Source organism: Scardinius erythrophthalmus (assembly GCF_964197995.2).
Source record: "Scardinius erythrophthalmus genome assembly, chromosome: 2".
NCBI classification, from domain to species: Eukaryota; Metazoa; Chordata; class Actinopteri; order Cypriniformes; family Leuciscidae; genus Scardinius; species Scardinius erythrophthalmus.
The window spans coordinates 34,371,222-34,391,121 of NC_138222.1; the positions used below are offsets into that span (position 1 = coordinate 34,371,222).

Genomic DNA, 19,900 nt, shown 5'->3' on the forward strand with positions numbered 1-19,900 from the left:
TCAGTCGTCATCACCGGCACCTGGTCCTCATCATCCTCATCATCATCATCACCGTCACCTGTCTTCCCTCATAATCTTCTGTGTATTTAAGTTCCTGTCCTTCACTTGTCTTTGGTCGGTTAATGTTTATGTTAAGGTTCTATCTATGTTCTTTGCCCTCGCTCCCTGTTCTTTGTATTTTGTGATTATTGAGCATTAAAACCTCGTAATAGATCTCCGTGTTCATCTCCTTCTTCATCCACCCCAGGAACCCTGACAGATTGACCGACCGCAAAAATGGATATCCCCGCTGTCCGCCTCCTGTGTTTGGATCAGGGGGATCAAACATTGGAGGACCACACGCAGAGCTTTCTAGAGACTGCTTCTCTCACTCACTATCCGGACTACTGCCTCTGCACATTCTACCGGGTGAGTCTGGACGACTCAAGCAGAGAGAAGTTGACTGGAGAAGGCCCGAAAGATAATTTCGCTGCCTTTGTGGAATGGGTGTTGGTGAGTTGTAATTCTGCTTTCACAGTATGCTCTGGTGAAGAGGATCTCGCCAGCACCCTTCCAGGCACTCCTCTCATCAGCCCAACCAAGCCTGCACTTCACGCCAGACCAGCCGAGCCCGCACTTCACGCCAGAGCTGCCGAGACCAAGGCAGTAAGCGTCGTGCCCGCCGCGCCTGTGACTGACAGCGATCTTCCTCCTCTCATCGGCCCGCCAGAGCCCTCTTCGCCACTGGTCCCGTCCAGCCCAGAGCCTTCGCCGCTGGTCCCGTCCAGCCCAGAGCCTTCGCCGCTGGTCCCGTCCAGCCCAGAGCCTTCGCCGCTGGTCCCGTCCAGCCCAGAGCCTTCGCCGCTGGTCCCGTCCAGCCCAGAGCCTTCGCCGCTGGTCCCGTCCAGCCCAGAGCCTTCGCCGCTGGTTCCGCCCAGCTCAGAGCCCTCTTCGCCGCTGGTTCCGCCCAGCTCAGAGCCCTCTTCGCCGCTGGTCCCGCCCAGCTCAGAGCCCTCTTCGCCGCTGGTCCCGTCCAGCTCAGAGCCCTCTTCGCCGCTGGTCCCGTCCAGCTCAGAGCCCTCTTCGCCGCTGGTCCCGTCCAGCTCAGAGCCCTCTTCGCCGCTGGTCCCGTCCAGCTCAGAGCCCTCTTCGCCGCTGGTCCCGTCCAGCTCAGAGCCCTCTTCGCCGCTGGTCCCGTCCAGCTCAGAGCCCTCTTCGCCGCTGGTCCCGTCCAGCGCAGAGACCCCTTCACCGCTGGATCTGCCCAGCACCGAGCCCTCACCGCTGGATCTGCCCAGCACCGAGCCCTCACCGCTGGATCTGCCCAGCACCGAGCCCTCACCGCTGGATCTGCCCAGCACCGAGCCCTCATCGCTGGATCTGCCCAGCACCGAGCCCTCATCGCTGGATCTGCCCAGCACCGAGCCCTCATCGCTGTCCAGCACCGAGCCCTTATCGCTGCCCAGCATCAAGCTCTCTTCACGATCCCTATCAGCCCAATCAGAGACTGTTTTTAGCCATCCTTCTCCTGTACCCGGGACTTTCCCCAAGTATTTTTTGGGGGGGGGGCATAGAGCTCCGTCCTGGCCACTCGAGGGGCCACGGCCACCCGAAGGGGCTTCTCCGCCGTGGCCACCCGAAGGGGCTTCTCCGCCGTGGCCACCCGAAGGGGCTTCTCCGCCGTGGCCACCGGAAGGGTCCGCACCGCCGTGGCCACCGGAAGGGTCCGCACCGCCGTGGCCACCGGAAGGGTCCGCACCGCCGTGGCCACCGGAAGGGTCCGCACCGCCGTGGCCACCGGAAGGGTCCGCACCGCCGTGGCCACCGGAAGGGTCCGCACCGCCGTGGCCACCGGAAGGGTCCGCACCGCCGTGGCCTCCGGAAGGGTCCGCACCGCCGTGGCCACCGGAAGGGTCCGCACCGCCGTGGCCACCTGATCAGCCTGTTCCTCCATGGTCCCCTGTTCAGCCTGCACCGTCTTGATCACCTCCTCTGTCTGTCCTGCCACCATCCTGGAGTCCGTACTTCAGAACCTGGTCCACCTTCCCGTCACGGACTCCAGGATGCCCACCCCCCCTCCCGTATGCTGCCGCCTTCGGCGCGGGACGCGCCTTGCGGGAGGGGGGAGTAATGTCACGGTCACGTTCTTCTGTCTTCGTCTGTGTGTGCACTACACTTCCCAGAGTCCTCAGTCGTCATCACCGGCACCTGGTCCTCATCATCCTCATCATCATCATCACCGTCACCTGTCTTCCCTCATAATCTTCTGTGTATTTAAGTTCCTGTCCTTCACTTGTCTTTGGTCGGTTAATGTTTATGTTAAGGTTCTATCTATGTTCTTTGCCCTCGCTCCCTGTTCTTTGTATTTTGTGATTATTGAGCATTAAAACCTCGTAATAGATCTCCGTGTTCATCTCCTTCTTCATCCACCCCAGGAACCCTGACAGTTACGTCTAATACAGTAGTATACAGCAAATTTTAAAAATACAGTAAGTGTCTCTATGTGATGTTTGACGTCACAGAAAATTCCCATGATGCAATGGGAATCACAGTTATTTACTGTAAAGAGAAATAGCAGTATAATACTGGGTGATTTAAAGTAAATAACTGTAGAAATGAAAAGTCTTAACAGAATGAAGAGGTGCTTTAAGTGGTTGAAATTCATATCAATAAATTAATATTTTATGTAACACTTTATAATATGTATTAGCCTACTAAAAAACATTATTAACAGAGATGATAAAGTGTTTTTAATTTTAGCAAACATGTTTCGAGTATTATTTGATAGAAGCAAAACAGACACTATCTGAGCTTATGCAAAATGTAAAAAAAAAAAAAATAAAAAAAAAATACTTCCTCAGAACTCTGTGGGTGTGCTTGTCAGCCAGAGGACATACGGCACAAGTGTAGTGATCTGTAAGGAGATTGTCTTAACACATCACTATTGTATCTGTGTCATGGAGAACTACAACAGTTCCAGTTTAAACTCCACCAGCTGGACAACAGAAAACGTGGTCAGCAGTGGTCTGATGAGTCTCTGCTTCATGATTGGAGTTCCTGGTAATATTGCGGTAATACTTTTCATAGTTCAGAATTTCAAAAAGGACAATTTTACAGTTCATCTGATGCTGAATCTGGCAGCTGCGGACATCTTGTGTTTGATAACCCTGCCTGTGTGGATTTATAGTCAACTAGAAAACATTGACCTATCAACCTGCAAGCTTTTCACAGCACTCGTCTACTGCAGTATGTATTCAAGTGTGATAACAGTAACTATGCTGAGTTTATATCGTTGTTTACGGATTCGGCATCCACAGTTGTGGTCCAGAATAGGCAGAAGAAGAGAGAGAGTGCTGATGTTCTGTGGCTGGGTTCTGGCACTGCTTTTCTCTTGTCCTGGAATTCTTACACAAGAGAACGTTCCAAGTGAATCCAAAATGGAGTGTGAAAGAAACCTGGATACAGACGCTAAACTTATTGTGGCTTTAATTGAGTCACTGCTTGGATTTTTTCTTCCTTTCACAGTCATGTTGACTTCATATTATTGCTTACACAAAATGGCCACACGGGGAATGTTCAGACACAGATACAGACCAACCAAACTGGTGACCCGGATTGTCGTAATGTTCTTCATTTTTTGGGCTCCACGCCACATAATAAAATTAGAAGAAATTTGTACAACATTTTTACAATCACGGTCAGTTCTATCTCCTGTCGCTGACATTGCTGGAATTCTTACGTTCATCAACAGTTGTGTGAATCCATTCCTCTATGCTTTTTCTTCAAAGAGTTTACGTAAAAAAAACCCGCCAGTGGAGCACAAAACTGAAGGCTCACAACACTCACAGGCGGGTCATTCAAGAGTTGTGAACAGCTCACTGATCTAGTACAGCCTGAAACCTGAATATGGACTAAAGAAACATTTTTTAATTGAAGCACAAATTGGACCATGATATAAGCGCCTTTAAAAACGCATTAGAATGAATTTTAGATAGCAGAGTACACTGAAGAAAAAAAAAAATGGTCTAGGGTTTACTTATTTTCACAAATAATTACAAAGAAATGGCAAGTAACACTTTGAATCAAACATGAAATGTTAAAGTAGAAAGACTGAAATAGTATTTTAATGTAAAATGTACTCCAATAATCTTTGTTTTATTTATAACAGAAAAATATATATTTTGTACAGTGTAAGCATTACTTTTTAAAGGGTTTTTGTTCAATATTTTATTGCATCTCTAATCGTAATGGTAATCAATGGTTAAAGTTGATAATGTTCAGATGCATGCTTTTTTTTGTTATTCCTTAATTTTACATTGAAAAGTATTATAAATGTAAGATGCTGCTTTAACAAATATAAAATGCATACTGTTTTGTGACAATATATCTGACCTAATCTCGCAACCTTGTTGTGTGAACTGTGTTTTTAGGGAATGGGGAAGCTATGTATTGGCCATTACTAGCATTTAGTATACTGTCTACAGTACAATCTAATGGTAGTGCAATACGCTCCAAATTAGGGTTCTACGGCTTGTATGAGTATGTTGACAGTGTATATAGAGGAGCTCCAGAAAATCAGTAAGGAGGAGGCTTTGACAGTTACAGATTTGAAAAACAAAAAGGCGGGAATAAAGAACCCTAAACTCTAACACAAAGAACCATTTCAGCATATATAAAGGTTTCTTCAGGACACTACCGTTTTAAATAGAACTGTTAATACGTGTAAAGAACTTAAAGAACCATCTTTTTTTTTTTTTAGAGTGTAGCTTGCTGTTCTGTAAGCCACTTGTGCAATAATATTTGAAAAAGTACCTAGTTTCTAGGGGGGAAAAAACACAATTTCAAAAGCTGCCGAGCAACTGTCACAACAAGTTTACAAACTTGTCAGCTGAGCACTGAGTTGTAGTTTCTGTATTAGTTATAATCTGATTATTTTCCTATTTCCATTAAATCATGTATTTCTCAAAAGACAGTGACTAAGACTGACACAGTTTGAGATGAATAAATGATGTCAGCTTCTGAACAGTTTTGTTAACTTAGAAATCCTTCCTAGTTTCTCTGAAATGCCTTCCCCTTCCTTTTGCCAGAGCTCTCTGAAATCTAAATAGACAATAGCCAGGAAGAATGGGCAATGGTTTATAAAACAATCCATATAGAGACCATCTCCTGAGGACAGAAAAACACATGAGAAGAAGGGTTTGGGACTACAGCAGGACTAGGGGGCCAGGCTTAAATTGCATAGCTGTGCATTTGTAATACAAGTGTTTTCCACCGTAAATGCAAAATGGATTTTTTGTTCAAATGAAAGACGAGACATAGATTCGCTTTTTATAATGAAGATTCATCTGGTAAAAGTTACAGAAGGCATTCATGAAGTAGGGGTGAGCGGGGCACAACCTATAGCGCAAGGCTAGATGTAACACTCTTGTTTAAAATAGGAAGTCAATGGCTACATCAACTGTCTGGTTACTAACATTCATCAAAATATCTTCTTTTGTGTTCAGCAGAAGAAAGAAACTCATATAGGTTTGGAACAACTTGAGGATGAGTAAGTGATGACAGAATTTTCACTTTTTGGGGGGTGAACTATCCCTTTAATCAAAAGTGACAGTTTTATATTTAAAAATGCTTGTTCTTTCGAGCTTTCTATTATCAAAGAATACAAAAAAACAAAAATCACCTTTTTTTCCAAGAAAATATTAAGCAGCACAACTGTTAGGGGCCGATCACACAGAACGCGTTTTTCCATTCCAACGTGCTACTTTTCCATTGTTTTACTATGTAAACACGCGCTAGACAAACTTTTTCAAAGTAAAATCGCATTGAACGAGCTGTTAATAAGGGATACACAAGGGTGCACAAGGGATGTCAATGTGATGCAAAGATTAAGCATTATTACCAAGTCCTTTTCACTCATGTCACCTACCTAAAGGTGACCCTCATACAGATTAAGAACAATGAAAACAGACCTGTCAGACTGCCCAATAAGCACTTCAGCTGCACACACACACACACTGTGACTTTAAGTGGCCTGTTAACTTTTATGAGGGTTTTAAAACAGTCTTATTGCTTTTCTCAAGAGGATAGCTTGATTTATGAAATAGCCATGCTAAAGTGTACATTCATTTGGACAGGTACCATTGGGTGTAATGGTGCATGGATTATTAACACAAATCAGAAAAAATGCAGCAAGACTAAAGGAAGTGAATAACATTTTTCAAAAGTGTCAACCTTCAAATAGATTGAGACATTTTTTTTAAATGGACTGACCAAATCCGCAAAAACAAGCCACCTGCAGCTGTATGACAGATTTTGTCTTAAAATAACTCATAACTTAGCTTTGTTCAGCACCAATCTCCAGTGTGTAATCTTGTTTCTGTCCATTCAAAGCTTGTATTTGGCCTCAGGGGCAGATACAGATTCTTCAGTCTCTCTGTATGCTCTCCGTGTTCAATATATTGCAAGCTTGGGACTCATTTCTCAGGAGAACTGCCGAGACCTCTGATTACTCTGACATACACTAAGCGGAGGCTGATGGCAGCGGTCAGCATGATAAACAAGGATCTTGGTCCAAACACCCACTCATTCAGTTAAAAAAAGATTTCTGCTGAGGTTTTCTTCTGGGATGAACCCTAATAACTGTGACACAAGCATCTTTTATGTGACTGTCAAAGATTTGAGGTTTTCAATGCAGTTGACACAGAGAGAAAAGGACAGAAATTGCAATTAAGTTAAAACATGGGCAGTATATTTTTTAATAGAAATGTTTCTTCAGTAGTAAAGGACTGAAAATACTGTTCTTATAATGAGGAAACCAACACACTCAAATGTTTTTTATATTAGTATTCAAACATACGTAAAAGCAAGTGCCATGATACATCAAGTAGCAGTCATATGCTCTGAAGTTAACTAACAACAGGTTCGAAATGAAAAACAAACTACATTAAGCTCAAATACATGTATATATTATTTCAGAATAAACTACATTATTTAACAAAAACAGTTGCAAAACAGCTTCTTATCTTCACGTTTAAGTTCACAAGCAACAACATCTATGTGACTATTCAAACCACATCCTGAATAATGATGACATGCAGTTGGTTTGTATGTGAAGCTATTTTGATCCTAACTTAATAGTTTGCCAGGAGGCATGTGGTTCTCTTGTCAAAGCCAAGTTGTGTGCTGGTATTGATAAAGGACCTGATGAAAACAAAAAAACTTGTACAGTAAGCTTTGGGAGGCTAACAATGCAAACTTTTTTTTTTTTTTTTTTTAAATGTGGGCATAACTTTCAAGGTTCTGAAATGATTTATTTTAATTTATTCCAGACAAAACCAAAAAACAATCCCATGTTAGCGAGACAGAGTGTGTATGGCAGTCTAAGTGCTTTAGCTGACAGAACACGGGTCATCTTTACTGGGCTTCACCTCTCCCTGCAGCAGCTGGATCATTACTGCCTTGGTCAGGTAACTGGACGTGCCTTGTTTGCCCAGGGCTGGTGTGTTGTAGAAGGCCTCCATGTTATCCTGTGGATTTTATTTATCTTAGTAACATCACCACAAAATGCTAATGCAAGTGTACCTGCCATTCAAATTCATACTGGCTGCTGCGTGTTGAAGTTCATTACATTAGGGCTCTCAATCTATTCAATACATGATATGCTGATTGATTAATTAATTGCATTTACGATATAATATAATTCGAAGACAACTGCATAAATGTGGCAGGCAAAAGCACTGAACAGAAATTTCGTATTTAGTCAATACATTGTTTTTTTTTTACTGTTAAGCCTTGCATAAAAGACTTCTTGAACTTGAAGCTAAATCTGCCCTCACCAGTTTCCCAGAGCCCCCCAGTCTGCTGCGGTCTTTCTGAAAGTCAGCAAAGGCTTCCTTAACCAACTGGTCCAAATCCACCGGCTCCTGAAACTCCAGCTCCGGGTTTCTTTCCAGCAAAATTGACACCACCATCAACAGCTGCATTCAGGTCATCAAAGACACAAACATGGAGTCAAACAGCAGATAAGGTGAATAATAGGCTAGAGTACAAATTCAAAATAAGAAGGGACAAATTGTGCCTAACCTCCACAATTATCTGCCTGTACTCAGCCAAAACGATGTTCTTTAATGTGTCCTCCACCAACAGAGAAAAATTCATTTCATACATGGTCATATCTGACAGAGTAGGTTGCTGCAAAAGAGTGAAAGATGGTTATCTTTCGCAGATATTGTGAACACATTTAAAACGGCCCTTTAATGATGCAATACAGGGAGATTATTTCTCCAGAGCTACAGTTCCTCTGCAAAGCTATGCTTAATATTTCCCCCAAAAAAGATCAAAGGTTTAGGAGGAGTTACCTGAGGGAGACTTTTTCCTCCAACTATGATGCCATTACGTGTTCTCTCTAGGATTTGCCAAACGCGGTCGTAGAAGCCGAGAGGGGTGCGGTTGAGGGAGCCATCTATCTGACGTCTATTAAGCCACGATCTATAGAAACATGGAAGACCAAAACAAATCATCCAAATTGTTAAAACGGACAGATCCCTGAATGCTAACTCTGCAGCTAGATTCATTTGAGAGATAATACATAAATTATCCATTCAAAATGATCCTTCAGAAATCATTCAATATACTGATTTGGTGTTCATGAAACATTTCTTATTTGTTATGAATGCGGAGACATTCATAAATTATGAATGTGATTACTTGTCAGTATTCTTAAATATAAAGAACACATTCTTGAATACAAAGAACAGAATTTATTTGAAATAGAAATCTTTGGTAACAATGTTAAAGTCTGTACTGTCACTTTTGATCAATTTAATGCGTCTTTGCAGAAAAAAAGGATTCAATTCTTTCAAAAAAGAAATAATATTACTGATCTCAAGTTTTGGGTGATGGTGTACATTATCAGAATATCAGGTTCTTATTTAAAAATTATTGTAAGTTGCCCAATTAAAAGCAAGTATTATATAAATGATGATAAACTGTATACTACTGTTGCGAATGGACACGGCAAACCATTCACGTTTGGCAGGTATCTACAAAAACACAGATGGTGGGCATCCTGCACCTGCCATCCTGCTGAGGCTGGAGGACATCCAGCAGGAGCTGTTTGACATCACTAGGGGACATCTGGTAGATGTCCTGAGGTGGCATGTCCCCAGCACGAATCTTCAACTCATGTTTCATTGCTTGAACAATCCACCTGATTGAAACATGAGCATGACAAGAAAGTTTGTTAAGGAAACTAATGTGCAGAACCTAATGCAATATATTTATTATTTAGATATGTGAACGTGTTATTTCTGTTATTTAGGCTCATGTTGTGAAGCTCATTATCTGAAAAGAGAGGGGACAGCATACCCCACACGGATCTTCAGCATGCCACTGAACAGCTCTGGGGTGTTGGAGATGATCCAGCCAATGTGGATGACCAGCTCTTGCTGCAGCACAGCCTCTCGCTCGCCGTGAGGGCTGCACTTGCTGTATATGATGTCCTTTATGACCCCCGGAGACAGTGGGTTAGAGATCACAATCTCCTCATGCCCAAACAGTCCCAGAGTCACCTGGTAAATCAGAACTGCCGTCAGTCTGTATCACGATGGATGATTTGTCAGAGAAGCATTTTGGTCATTTCTATTTCTTTGAAAGGGTTTTAAATGTACTGCAATGACTCAACCCAGTATTATCTCTTTTTAAAAATGTATAAATCCAACCCGATATTATGACAAAAAAACGATTTCGTTTGAATTTGTACAATGTGATGTGTAAGGAAATGTTTGATTTTTATAAAGACCGTAAGCATTAAAAGGTCCACCCCTAAATCCAACCATCAGTGAGGCGTAAGCATTAAAATGTACAAATGAGATAAGAAATAATACAAATTAGCCACCAATTCACAAAATACAGTGTAGTTATGAACTGTCAAAAGAGTGTTTTGTATAAATCACAAAATCACAACATTCCAGTACATCTATCCTTTTCAAGAAAAGCTCCCAAATAATATGAATAAATGTGGTAATAGGTCTATTCAAGATGTTCTATTGTTCTACACTGCAGATCTGCATAAAAATTACAACATTATTACAGCGGTCCCATATATATATATATATATATATATATATATATATATATATATATATATACATATATATATATATATATATATATATATATATATATATATATATATATATCACAGGTATGCAAACTTTTTACTATGAAGGGCAAACACCTTGATTGAAGGCTGTGGGCTGAAAGTAAATGTTGCTTTATATCCAACTATATTTTATAAACACACACACATCAACATTTTATGTATATATATATATATATATATATATATACAGTCATGCTCAGAATTAATCATAACCCTGGTAAATATGATCAAAAATGGCTGTAAAAAATAAATCTGCATTGTTTATCCTTTTGATCTTTCATTCAAAAAATTGGCAAAATCCTAACCTTACATTGAAGTAAAATAATTGAAAGTGGGGGGGAAATCACATTATAAAATAAATGTTTTTCTCCAAAACACGTTGGCCACAATTATTGATACCCTTTTTGATACCCTTCTTGCAATCTCCTTTTGCCAAGATAACAGCTCTGAGTCTTCTCCTATAATGCCTGATGAGTTTGGAGAACACCTGACAAGAGATCAGAGACCATTCCTCTATACAGAATCTCTCCAGATCCTTCAGATTCACAAGTTCATGTTGGCGCTTCTTCTCTTCAGTTCACTCCACTCATCAGGTCAGGGAACTGGGATGGTCATGGCAGAAGCTTCATTTTGTGCTCCCTAACACATTTTTGTGTTGATTTTGATGTTTGTTTTGGATCACTGTCCTGATGGAAGATCCAACCACGGCCCATTATAAGATTTCTAGCAGAAGGCGTCAGGTTTTGATTTTTTATCTGTTGATATTTGATAGAATCCACGATGCCATGTATCTGAATAAGAAGTCCAGGACCTCCAGCAGAAAAATATGCCCACAACATTAAAGATCCAATGGTATATTAAATTCTACACATGGGGTAATTTTTATCCTTGTGTGCACCAAACCCATCTAGCGTGTTTGCTGCCAAAATGCTCTTTTTTTTTTGTTTCATCTGACCACAGAACCTGACAACTGAATATGCTGGAGTTTGTTCTTGATGATGAGCGAGGAGCATTTTTCTTAAAAACCTCCCAAACAATATGTGGGGATGTCGGTGCTGTTTGATTTTTTTTAATAGGCTTTCTGACCCCCAAGACTCAAGTAATCTCTGCAATTCTCCATCTGTGATTATTGAAGAGTCTTTGGCCATTCAAACTTTCATCCTCGCCGTACATTAAAGACAATATAGACACACATCCCCTTCCTGGCAGATTCGTAACATCTTTAGTTGATTATGTAAGGGATAATGTATAGTGAGCAGGTTGTTATAGTGAATAACAACCCCGACAGGCTGAACGGGATCCCGACGCGAAGCGGAGGGATCTTGAATCAGCCTGAAAGGGTTGTTATTCACTATAACAACCGGCTCACTATACATTATCCCGCTTATTACATGGCTACCTACAAAATAAATAAATAAATTGACACAAATTATTTATTTAAAAGGAGTTTATTGATTTAAAAACGATTGTATTGCTTCCGCTAAAGAAAATAGTCCGTTCCGCGTCCATAGCAACGCGCTGTTTTGCATGGCAACGGTCTGTTATAGTTCGCAGCGGTCTGTTATAAAGAAATAACAGACCGCATTCTACATTGGAATTCAGCCAAGCCATGTAATAAAACTTCTTAATTATTGCCCTGATGGTCAAAATGGGGATTTTCAATTCTTTAGCTATTTTCTTACAGCCACTTTCTATTTTGTGATGCTCAACAATCTTTTGCTGCACATCAGAACTATATTCTTTGGTTTTACTCATTGTGATGGATGATTAAGAGAATTTGGCCTTTGTGTTTCCTCATAAATAAACTCTTGTGAAACAAGAAGTCATAGCTGGACAATTTCATGTTCCTAGTCACCTTGGTGTGCTAAAAAAAAGGTAAATATTAATGGGAATATACTTCAGAGATATTTTATTCATAAAAAATTCTAGGGGTATCAATAATTGTGGCCAACGTGTATTGGAGAAAACCATTTATTTCATAATGTGATTTCCCCCCCACTTTCAATTCTTTTACTTCAATGAAAGGTTAGATTTTTGCCAATTGTTTGAATGAAAGATCAAAAGGATAAACGATGCAGATTTATTTTTTACAGATCAAAAGGATAAACGATGCAGATTTATTTTTTACAGACATTTTTGATCATATTTACCAGGGGTATGATTAATTCTGAGCACGACTGTATATATATATATAAAATAAAATAAAATAAAATAAATGTTAAACCAAACAAATATTTTTTTTTATAAATAATATGTTTCAATGTTTTTGTCCTATTTTTCCTTATGATTTTATGGCAGGCCAAATCAAAGGTCATCAGGTGCCACCTTTGGCCCGGCTTGGGCATCTCTGATATTTATGAATACCACTGTATTAGATATCAAAAGATAGCATAAATTTAACAAAAACAAATTTGTTGGCTTTTAAAAGATAAAATCTACTTGGGTACTTTGTGGTTCTCAAATGTTAGAAGAAAAAAAGTCAGTCTAGTGTGATTTGTTAGCAGAAGCCACTTGGTCTTTGTTATCTATGCAATAAAAAAATATATATTTTGAGTCTGGCTTAAGTATGTGGTGGCTATCTCCTTATAGTTCCCAGCAGACATCAATATTGTTCTGCTATGGCAATTTACCCAAATACACATTAAGTAGGGAGCACATAGAAAAAGGCTTGGCTTCTTTAAATTAAATAAGGCTAAGACTCTGTGATTCTACATGCAGGTCAGCTCAGACTGCTCTTGTATGCAAAGAATGACCCATTTTCAAACCAAAACGTACCCATTTATCTTACCCACAACATTAGGCCCCTAGGATGCAATTTATATGCAGATTCACTGCTAGTGCGCTACTCTGATGAATCATTTCACAACCACCAGGGGCTAAACACGACTATGTTGGGAAACTATGGCAGTTCATTAAACAAACACTCCACACCACAAGTAATGTTTGTCTCAACACAAAGCAAATAAAAGGTAAATGTACACTGAGAGTACATGTAATGCACGAACAATGGGATGGTTTCCGGCGTTCTGGGTAAAAGCGATTTTTGCAGCAAAAAGAATAGTTAAGCTTCAAATGAAAGCAGGTTAGCTTTGCCAGTGATGACTGATGCAATTAGCTATTATTCTGTTGTGTAATAGGAAGAGGAGTCCATCATGACTTCATTATACAACTGATGTGAAGAGAAAACATTCTTGGCTAATTTTAACCTTCTTATAATCAGTGAACATTAAAATGTTTGACTTCATTACATTTTTGACTTGTTCGTTCATATCTTATCTATTATTTAGGCCCCTGTTCCTGTTTTTCACTTACCTGCTTGCCATGCACTAAAACACTAGTAATGCTCGGTGCAAGGCTGTCCACTAGTTTAGTTAAGAGACTGGCAGCAAGGCGCACAACGGACCTGGTGAACACAACACAATACAACACAACACTCATTCAATGGAGCCAAACAGAAATTGAATTGGACTACAGTCTACTATAAAACATAGTTTATTCCTAAAATGTATACACTACTGTTCAAAAGTTTGGGGTCAGAAAGATTACATTTTAAATAAATTAATACTTTTATTCAGAAAGGATACGTTAAATTCAAAATAAAATCAAAAGTGACAGTAAAGGCATTTACAATGTTACATAAGATTTCTATTTCAAATAAATGCTGTTACGTCCTATTCATTAAAGGATCCCGAAGAAAGCATCACATTTTCAATTTTTTTTTAATGTTTCTTAAGTAGCAAATCAGCATATTAGAATGATTTCTGAAGGATCGTGTGACACTGAAGACTGGAGTAATGATGCTGAAAATTCACCTTTAACATCCCAGGAATAAATGACATTTTAAAATATAATAAAACAGAAAATAATAGTTTTTTATGTAATAATATTTTCACAATATTACTGTTTTTACTGTTTCTTTGATCAAATAAAATGCAGTCTTGGTGAGCATAAGAGACTTCTTTAAAATACATTTAAAAAAATCCTACAGACCCCAAACTTTTGACAGATAGTCTATATAAGACTTGCTGCCTCATAAGCAATGACAAATATAGTTGGAGCTCAACAGTGATTCATTTCACATATATCACCAAAAAGACTTGTTACAAGAACTTTGTGAACCCCGCCAAACTTCTTTAAACTTTAGATTGTTTGAAGTCTAATTGTAATGCAGCACGGTGCTCATTTCAATAAATGAGATGATGTTATATTCCAAAATTTTGACCCCCTGTAGCATTTAAATCATTAATATTTAAAGCTGGGCCCTCTGGGACGAAAACGATCAGGAGAGCTCGGCATCTCCAAGTGACAAAGTGGCATTGGGCATTTAAACTATGCTGGTGTTGCTCCTGGACAGAAGTTACACTTCCTACTGTACACTTTTGTAATTTGCATTTCCATTTCCATTTATTTATACATTTATTTGGCAGGCGCTTGTATCCAAAGTAACTGACAGTATATTCAGTGTATACGTTTTATTATTAGGTGCATGACTTTAGCGTCATTTGAGCTACAAGAACCAATTTTAATGTTCACCAATTTCATGTTTAGCTGATGGATTCCTTTGGTGAATGAATATAAATAAGTGTTATGGACAGGTTATACTGCCATAGACATAATGGAGTTTAGCTCACAAACAAATTGCAAATGAGACACTGTTACAGTGATAACCCCAGCTAAGAGGCATCAATTTGTGTTATGAAGGATATAAAAAAGCTCAACTTCAAAAAAAACATTACCATAGGCACAAAATAACAATTATAAAAGAAAGAAAAAAACAACTAATGAGCTGCATGGTTTCTTTGTGCATGATAATAACAGCTTGGCTAAGCGGATGTAAAGGAAAAACAACAACAAAGGATGAGTGCTGCGTGCTCATGAGTTAACACATCCTTCAGCACGGAGTCAACAGTTACACCACACATGCAGAGGTCGTATACCCCACCGCCCAATTACCTGCTTGCCATGGACCAATATAGTGGTTATATGAGGAGCTATAGAACCGGGAAACTTCTGGATAACGGCCGCAGCACTACGCACCGCCAGCCTACATGAGGTTTGCGTGTTTGAAAATATATATGCGCATAGTTGCACGTAACATTAGACAAATACACATAACAGGTAAAAACCAAAATAGCCATAACTATATCAAGAGTGGATCATTTTACCCAACTATAATGAGAAAATAAGTGAAACTCTAAATGCTTCCGGTGAGTGCAATGAAAAGAGGAAAGACTTACCAAAGCTTCCTGCTCCCAGCTCTTCTGTAGATTCTCTCCATGTCATCCTTGAGATTCTCTGGACATACAGAGGGTTAGGAATGGCATGTTAACCATGAAAACAAATATGTTCAGCCTTAGTGTAGTCTGTAAGACAACATCCCCGGAGCGTTTAGGCCCAAACACATGTGGAAGCTCCGGCTTGCAACATAAAATCACATATAGGCATGTATTTAATCGCTCTGCGCTTGTTCAATAGGTCCGTTTAAGAGTGTGAACAGTCTTGAGCTACGAGATAAACTGTAGCTACGGGAATTAAGACCACAACAAGGGTGTGAGCAAGCATTGCCAACCCACTTGCTTATCCATGAAGGCACTAAATGGATTACAGCTGTGGACATTTCATTCAGATGAGCTTTAAAAGCAGCCATGCAGTAAGACGTGTCCTGTGGCTTTTTAAAAAGCTCACCATTTCAATAGCACTGAAATACTCTGGCCTTACACTTACACTTAATCATTAAACCTTTATTAAAAATACCAGACATTTCAGAGGTAGAGACATATTTGACTGAACTAATAATAAATATCTTATGAATTATGTAGGCTACTATTTGGGTGACTAAACCACATACCGTTTTTATCAAAGAAGTCTGGGCCTTCTTTTTTGAGGAGAATACTGGCCAGCTGGGCTTGACTGGCCAGACAGTCACAGTCCTGATAACAGAATATGAGTTATATAAGAGCACCTCTATTAAACTCATAATCACACACAGGCAGGATAGTAAGGCTCACATTGAATTTCTGTAGAACATCAGATGTGGATTTATGCAACCATTCCTCGACGTTGATCTCAGGCTGCTGCTCCAGGTCAGAGGCGTTCGGCGTGCTGGTTTGACGCTTCACCTTCGAATGCTTGGGCAACTCCAGCTCCTCGAAGCTCTTAAACTCTGGGATCCTACCCAGAGGAATGTATTATGGAAAAAAAAAATGGATTATGAATCTGCGGCATGCCTTAGAAACCGTGAAGACAATTTCTTTCCATTGCTTCAATAAGTGTACCATATTGAACAAAGGTGAAGAGGAAAATAAATGGTACAAATGGAGGTTAAATCTTACTCAGCTTCATTGACACGTAGGAAATCCAATTGCTCCACCACAGCGCCTGATATCAGGGTCTATAAAGTTTCCACAAAGAATGTTACATTAGAACAGGGATTTTCAAAGTCAAAGACATAACACAACATAACATACATGATGGCGTCCTTCAATTAAACCACACAGCATGGATTACACACAGATTCTTAATAAAGCTATGACAGATATTTAGTCAAGAGTCCTAACTGTTTACTTTCACCTAACTGACAATGTTACGTGAATACTCACCAAAATGGGCATTTTGACACATAAATGTGTGTATTTGACCTTTCAAGTGCAATAATAAGCTGTGAAAGTGAACTGAATTCAGCACTCGTGCTCTTCGGATGTGCGCCACAGAAAGCTGCCTGTCAGCCACGAATTCAGTTCACTTTCATGGTTTATTGTACTTTTAATAACTCATCATCAAGCATGTCCCACTCTTTCTTCTTATTCATTGATGTTTCTTTGCTGCTCAGTCGTGTTTAAGCAGTCCTGCAGTGCACACATGTATTTACATACAGATAAACTATATAGAAAAATCTCTAGCGATTGGCGTTGTCATATCGCCCGTGCCTCCCCTGCGCGCCCCACACTTTGAAAACCCCTGATAGACCATAGGGAATACAAAGGCATTTAGATACATCATGCAATATTACATTATATTACAATATGTTCTAAATGACAGTTAATCAACACACTAAACGACTACAGTACAGCAAATAAGTATTAGCCCCCATCTTAAAATTCTCTATTATGCCAAACTTGTGTACAAAAACCTGAGTAAAGACACAATGCACTTGCACAATACACATGTTAATTCACACAAAAATTTTTAATTACAAATTTTTTAATAACAAAAAAAGTTATTTCAGTGAAAATAGGTACTGCTCTTTTCAAGGTCCTGCTATGTCATCTTTCTTTGATTCAGAATCTGGACTTTGACTAGGCCTCTCTAAAACTTTTCTTTTTTTCTTTCTTTTCAGCCTCTATGTCTGATCTGGATCATTGTTCAACTGCATTACCAAAGTTGGCATGAAATGAAAAATCACACAATTTATTGTCTAAAAGCATGTTATTGTCAAAGCCTGAATTTTTTTATCTCGTAATTTTGAATCAAAATTTCATAACTCCAACTTCTGGTGAAACGACAAGACTTCTCTCTATAGTGACGTATGCACTCAGATTTCTCAGAATATAAACTTCTATTTATCAATATGAAACCATTCAGTGAGAGAAATACAGTATGCATTAATATTACTTTAATAATACATTCCCATGTGTTTGTAAGATGTGGAAAAAGGCTAATTTTGGAAGTCAATTAGACGCATTACATATAAAATCATTTCTTATAAAGAGCAGCACCTGAAGTCTGTCCACATGAACTTTGACTCCTCCAATGTTTCCCTTCTTAAAAGATGCCAGCATGTCCAGGATGGGGTTGAAGCGGCTCCCCCTGGCAAGAAAGAGGTGACATTACTATACCTCTCATAAACAAAACTAGGTTCTGTCTGATTGGAGTGCCTCTTACTTAATGTTGTCCTCTCTGATAAGGACCAGGAAGAGAGGTCGGCCCGACATCTTCCAGTACTGCTTAATGAACTGCAAGGCATTCTGTAAAACGCATGTAAACACAACCGCATTACAAGAGAGCGCTAGAACTTTGGCAATCACATTGCAGCATAAACATACAAGCACAGCACAGACAGCAGAAGAACCACACTGTAACTCTGAGGGTGGACACTGATGATTTATAGGGGACGTTTCTGTCCATTGCCCATTTTCTGCCCTAAATTTGATTCTTTCTTTATATAGAAAGATAGACAAAATATGAAACACAAAGTGAACCCTCTTCTTACATCGTCTCAGGAACCAGTGAGGTGTGATATCTCACCTTAATATCATCTATCAAAAGCATGACATCCTGGGACAAGTAGAAGTCACTGAGATCGAAGACAATTGGATAGCAGACCACAGTCTTTCCAAGTATTCGATAAATCTGAGGGGGAGAGAAATTACCCATTGCGTTACCTGCAACTATATGGATGACTGTTAGATCTAGACATATACTTTACCTCAGACAGCAAATAAAACATACCATCCTTTCTGAACAGACAGACACATAGACATCCCTCTAATTTTCTCTGTATTTATGTGAGAAGTGAGTTACTGCATATAGCCCACCACTGTCATACTAAACATAATCAATTATCCATCAAATACAGAAGATCATTACTCTGGAGTTCCTATTTTTATCTTCCCCAAATGTCATCCTGCTTAAACTGCCTGCAGGCAGTGAGGCTCAGCAGTTTTGGAACCGAACAATAGACTTGTAATCAATCATCTGCACCTCTTGACATAATTTAGGTTTGTGTGCAGTTAAAGGGTTTGTGTGCATTTACACTCATGCCGTTACAATTCATTTGACTTTTTTTTTTTCTTTTTTTTGTGGAACAAAAAAAAACTAGATATTTAGAAGAATCTTTATGACAAGTGGCTGTTAGGGTTAAAAAATGACAACAAAAGACCCATAAAAGTACTCATATATAAATCGAGTGCCATTTTCCAAGTCTTCTTTAAGGGATAGTTCACCAAAAATGAAAATTAGCCCATGATTTACTCACCCTCAAGTCATCCTAGGCGTATATAACATTCTTCTTTCAGACAAATACAATCGGATTAATATAAAAAAATGTCCTCGCTCTTCCAAGCTTTATAATGGCAGTGAATGGCAGTTTCTGTTTTGAAGTCCATAAAAGTGCATCTAATGCGTTTGTGTAAGAAAAATATTCATATTTAAAACTTTAGAAAATAAAATAACTAGCTTCCGGCCAAACGAACATACGGATTCGACTTATGTCTAAGCGCAATTTATGCAAGTAATGCGACGTACTGCTGATATTTACGCTACTTCTGACGTCACAAGTTGCACATTAGGCGCAGAGAATTTTGCGTATGGCCGTTTGACAGGAAACTAGAATTTTACTTTGTAACATGTTAAATATGAATATTTTACTTACACAAACGCATCGCTTTGCTTCAGAAGGCCTTTATTAACCACCCAGAGCCGTGTGGAGCGCTTTTAGGATGGATGGATGCACTTTTATGGACTTCAAAACAGAAACAGCCATTCACAGCCATTCAATCCCATAAGCTTGGGAGAGTCAGGACACTTTTATTATAACTCCGATTGTATTTGTCTGAAAGAATAATGACTTGAGGGTGAGTAAATCATGGGCTAATTATTATTTTTGGGTGAACTATCCCTTTAAGCCATACGATGGCTTTTTGAGAAAAACAGACTGAAATTTAAGTCATTAATCTTCTATCATAGTAATATCTTAATTCAAGAACTGCAAACTGCAACCAGATCATGTGTGAACAAATCAGTCAGATACATGAATGATTC

At 39.5% G+C, this 19,900-nt stretch overlaps 2 protein-coding genes across 8 annotated transcripts in view; one reads left to right on the top strand and one right to left on the bottom strand.

Annotated features, from left to right (window-relative positions):
* Positions 1–2,841: 2,841 nt before the first annotated feature.
* On the top strand, positions 2,842–4,994 carry LOC308687359 (C-C chemokine receptor type 1). Its single transcript, XM_081359869.1, has one exon. It carries the CDS (start codon positions 2,937–2,939, stop codon positions 3,864–3,866), a length of 930 nt encoding a protein of 309 aa, XP_081215995.1. The 5' UTR covers positions 2,842–2,936; the 3' UTR covers positions 3,867–4,994.
* A 1,805-nt stretch (positions 4,995–6,799) lies between these two features.
* The window catches only part of phkb (phosphorylase kinase, beta), a 74,641-nt gene continuing 61,540 nt past the window's right edge, over positions 6,800–19,900 (bottom strand). For 4 of the 7 annotated variants that reach the window (XM_081359865.1, XM_081359862.1, XM_081359863.1 and 1 more), the window contains 14 exons: positions 18,386–18,490; positions 18,023–18,105; positions 17,857–17,947; positions 16,474–16,532; positions 16,150–16,312; positions 15,990–16,071; positions 15,379–15,436; positions 15,095–15,185; positions 9,346–9,548; positions 9,053–9,187; positions 8,337–8,466; positions 8,062–8,169; positions 7,815–7,955; positions 6,800–7,505 (listed from right to left, as the gene is read on the bottom strand). In XM_081359865.1, the coding sequence (XP_081215991.1) occupies positions 7,368–7,505; positions 7,815–7,955; positions 8,062–8,169; positions 8,337–8,466; positions 9,053–9,187; positions 9,346–9,548; positions 15,095–15,185; positions 15,379–15,436; positions 15,990–16,071; positions 16,150–16,312; positions 16,474–16,532; positions 17,857–17,947; positions 18,023–18,105; positions 18,386–18,490 (1,587 nt within the window). In that variant the 3' untranslated portion in view covers positions 6,800–7,367. Of the gene's footprint in view, positions 7,506–7,814; positions 7,956–8,061; positions 8,170–8,336; positions 8,467–9,052; positions 9,188–9,345; positions 9,549–13,453; positions 13,545–15,094; positions 15,186–15,378; positions 15,437–15,989; positions 16,072–16,149; positions 16,313–16,473; positions 16,533–17,856; positions 17,948–18,022; positions 18,106–18,385; positions 18,491–19,900 lie in introns of all 7 variants that reach the window. The other 3 variants (XM_081359866.1, XM_081359861.1, XM_081359864.1) reach the window with 1 other exon arrangement.

What these genes read in the sequence shown, in the direction of transcription:
- LOC308687359 (XM_081359869.1), top strand. Translation starts at nt 2,937, where the DNA reads ATGGAGAACTACAACAGTTCCAGTTTAAACTCCACCAGCTGGACAACA.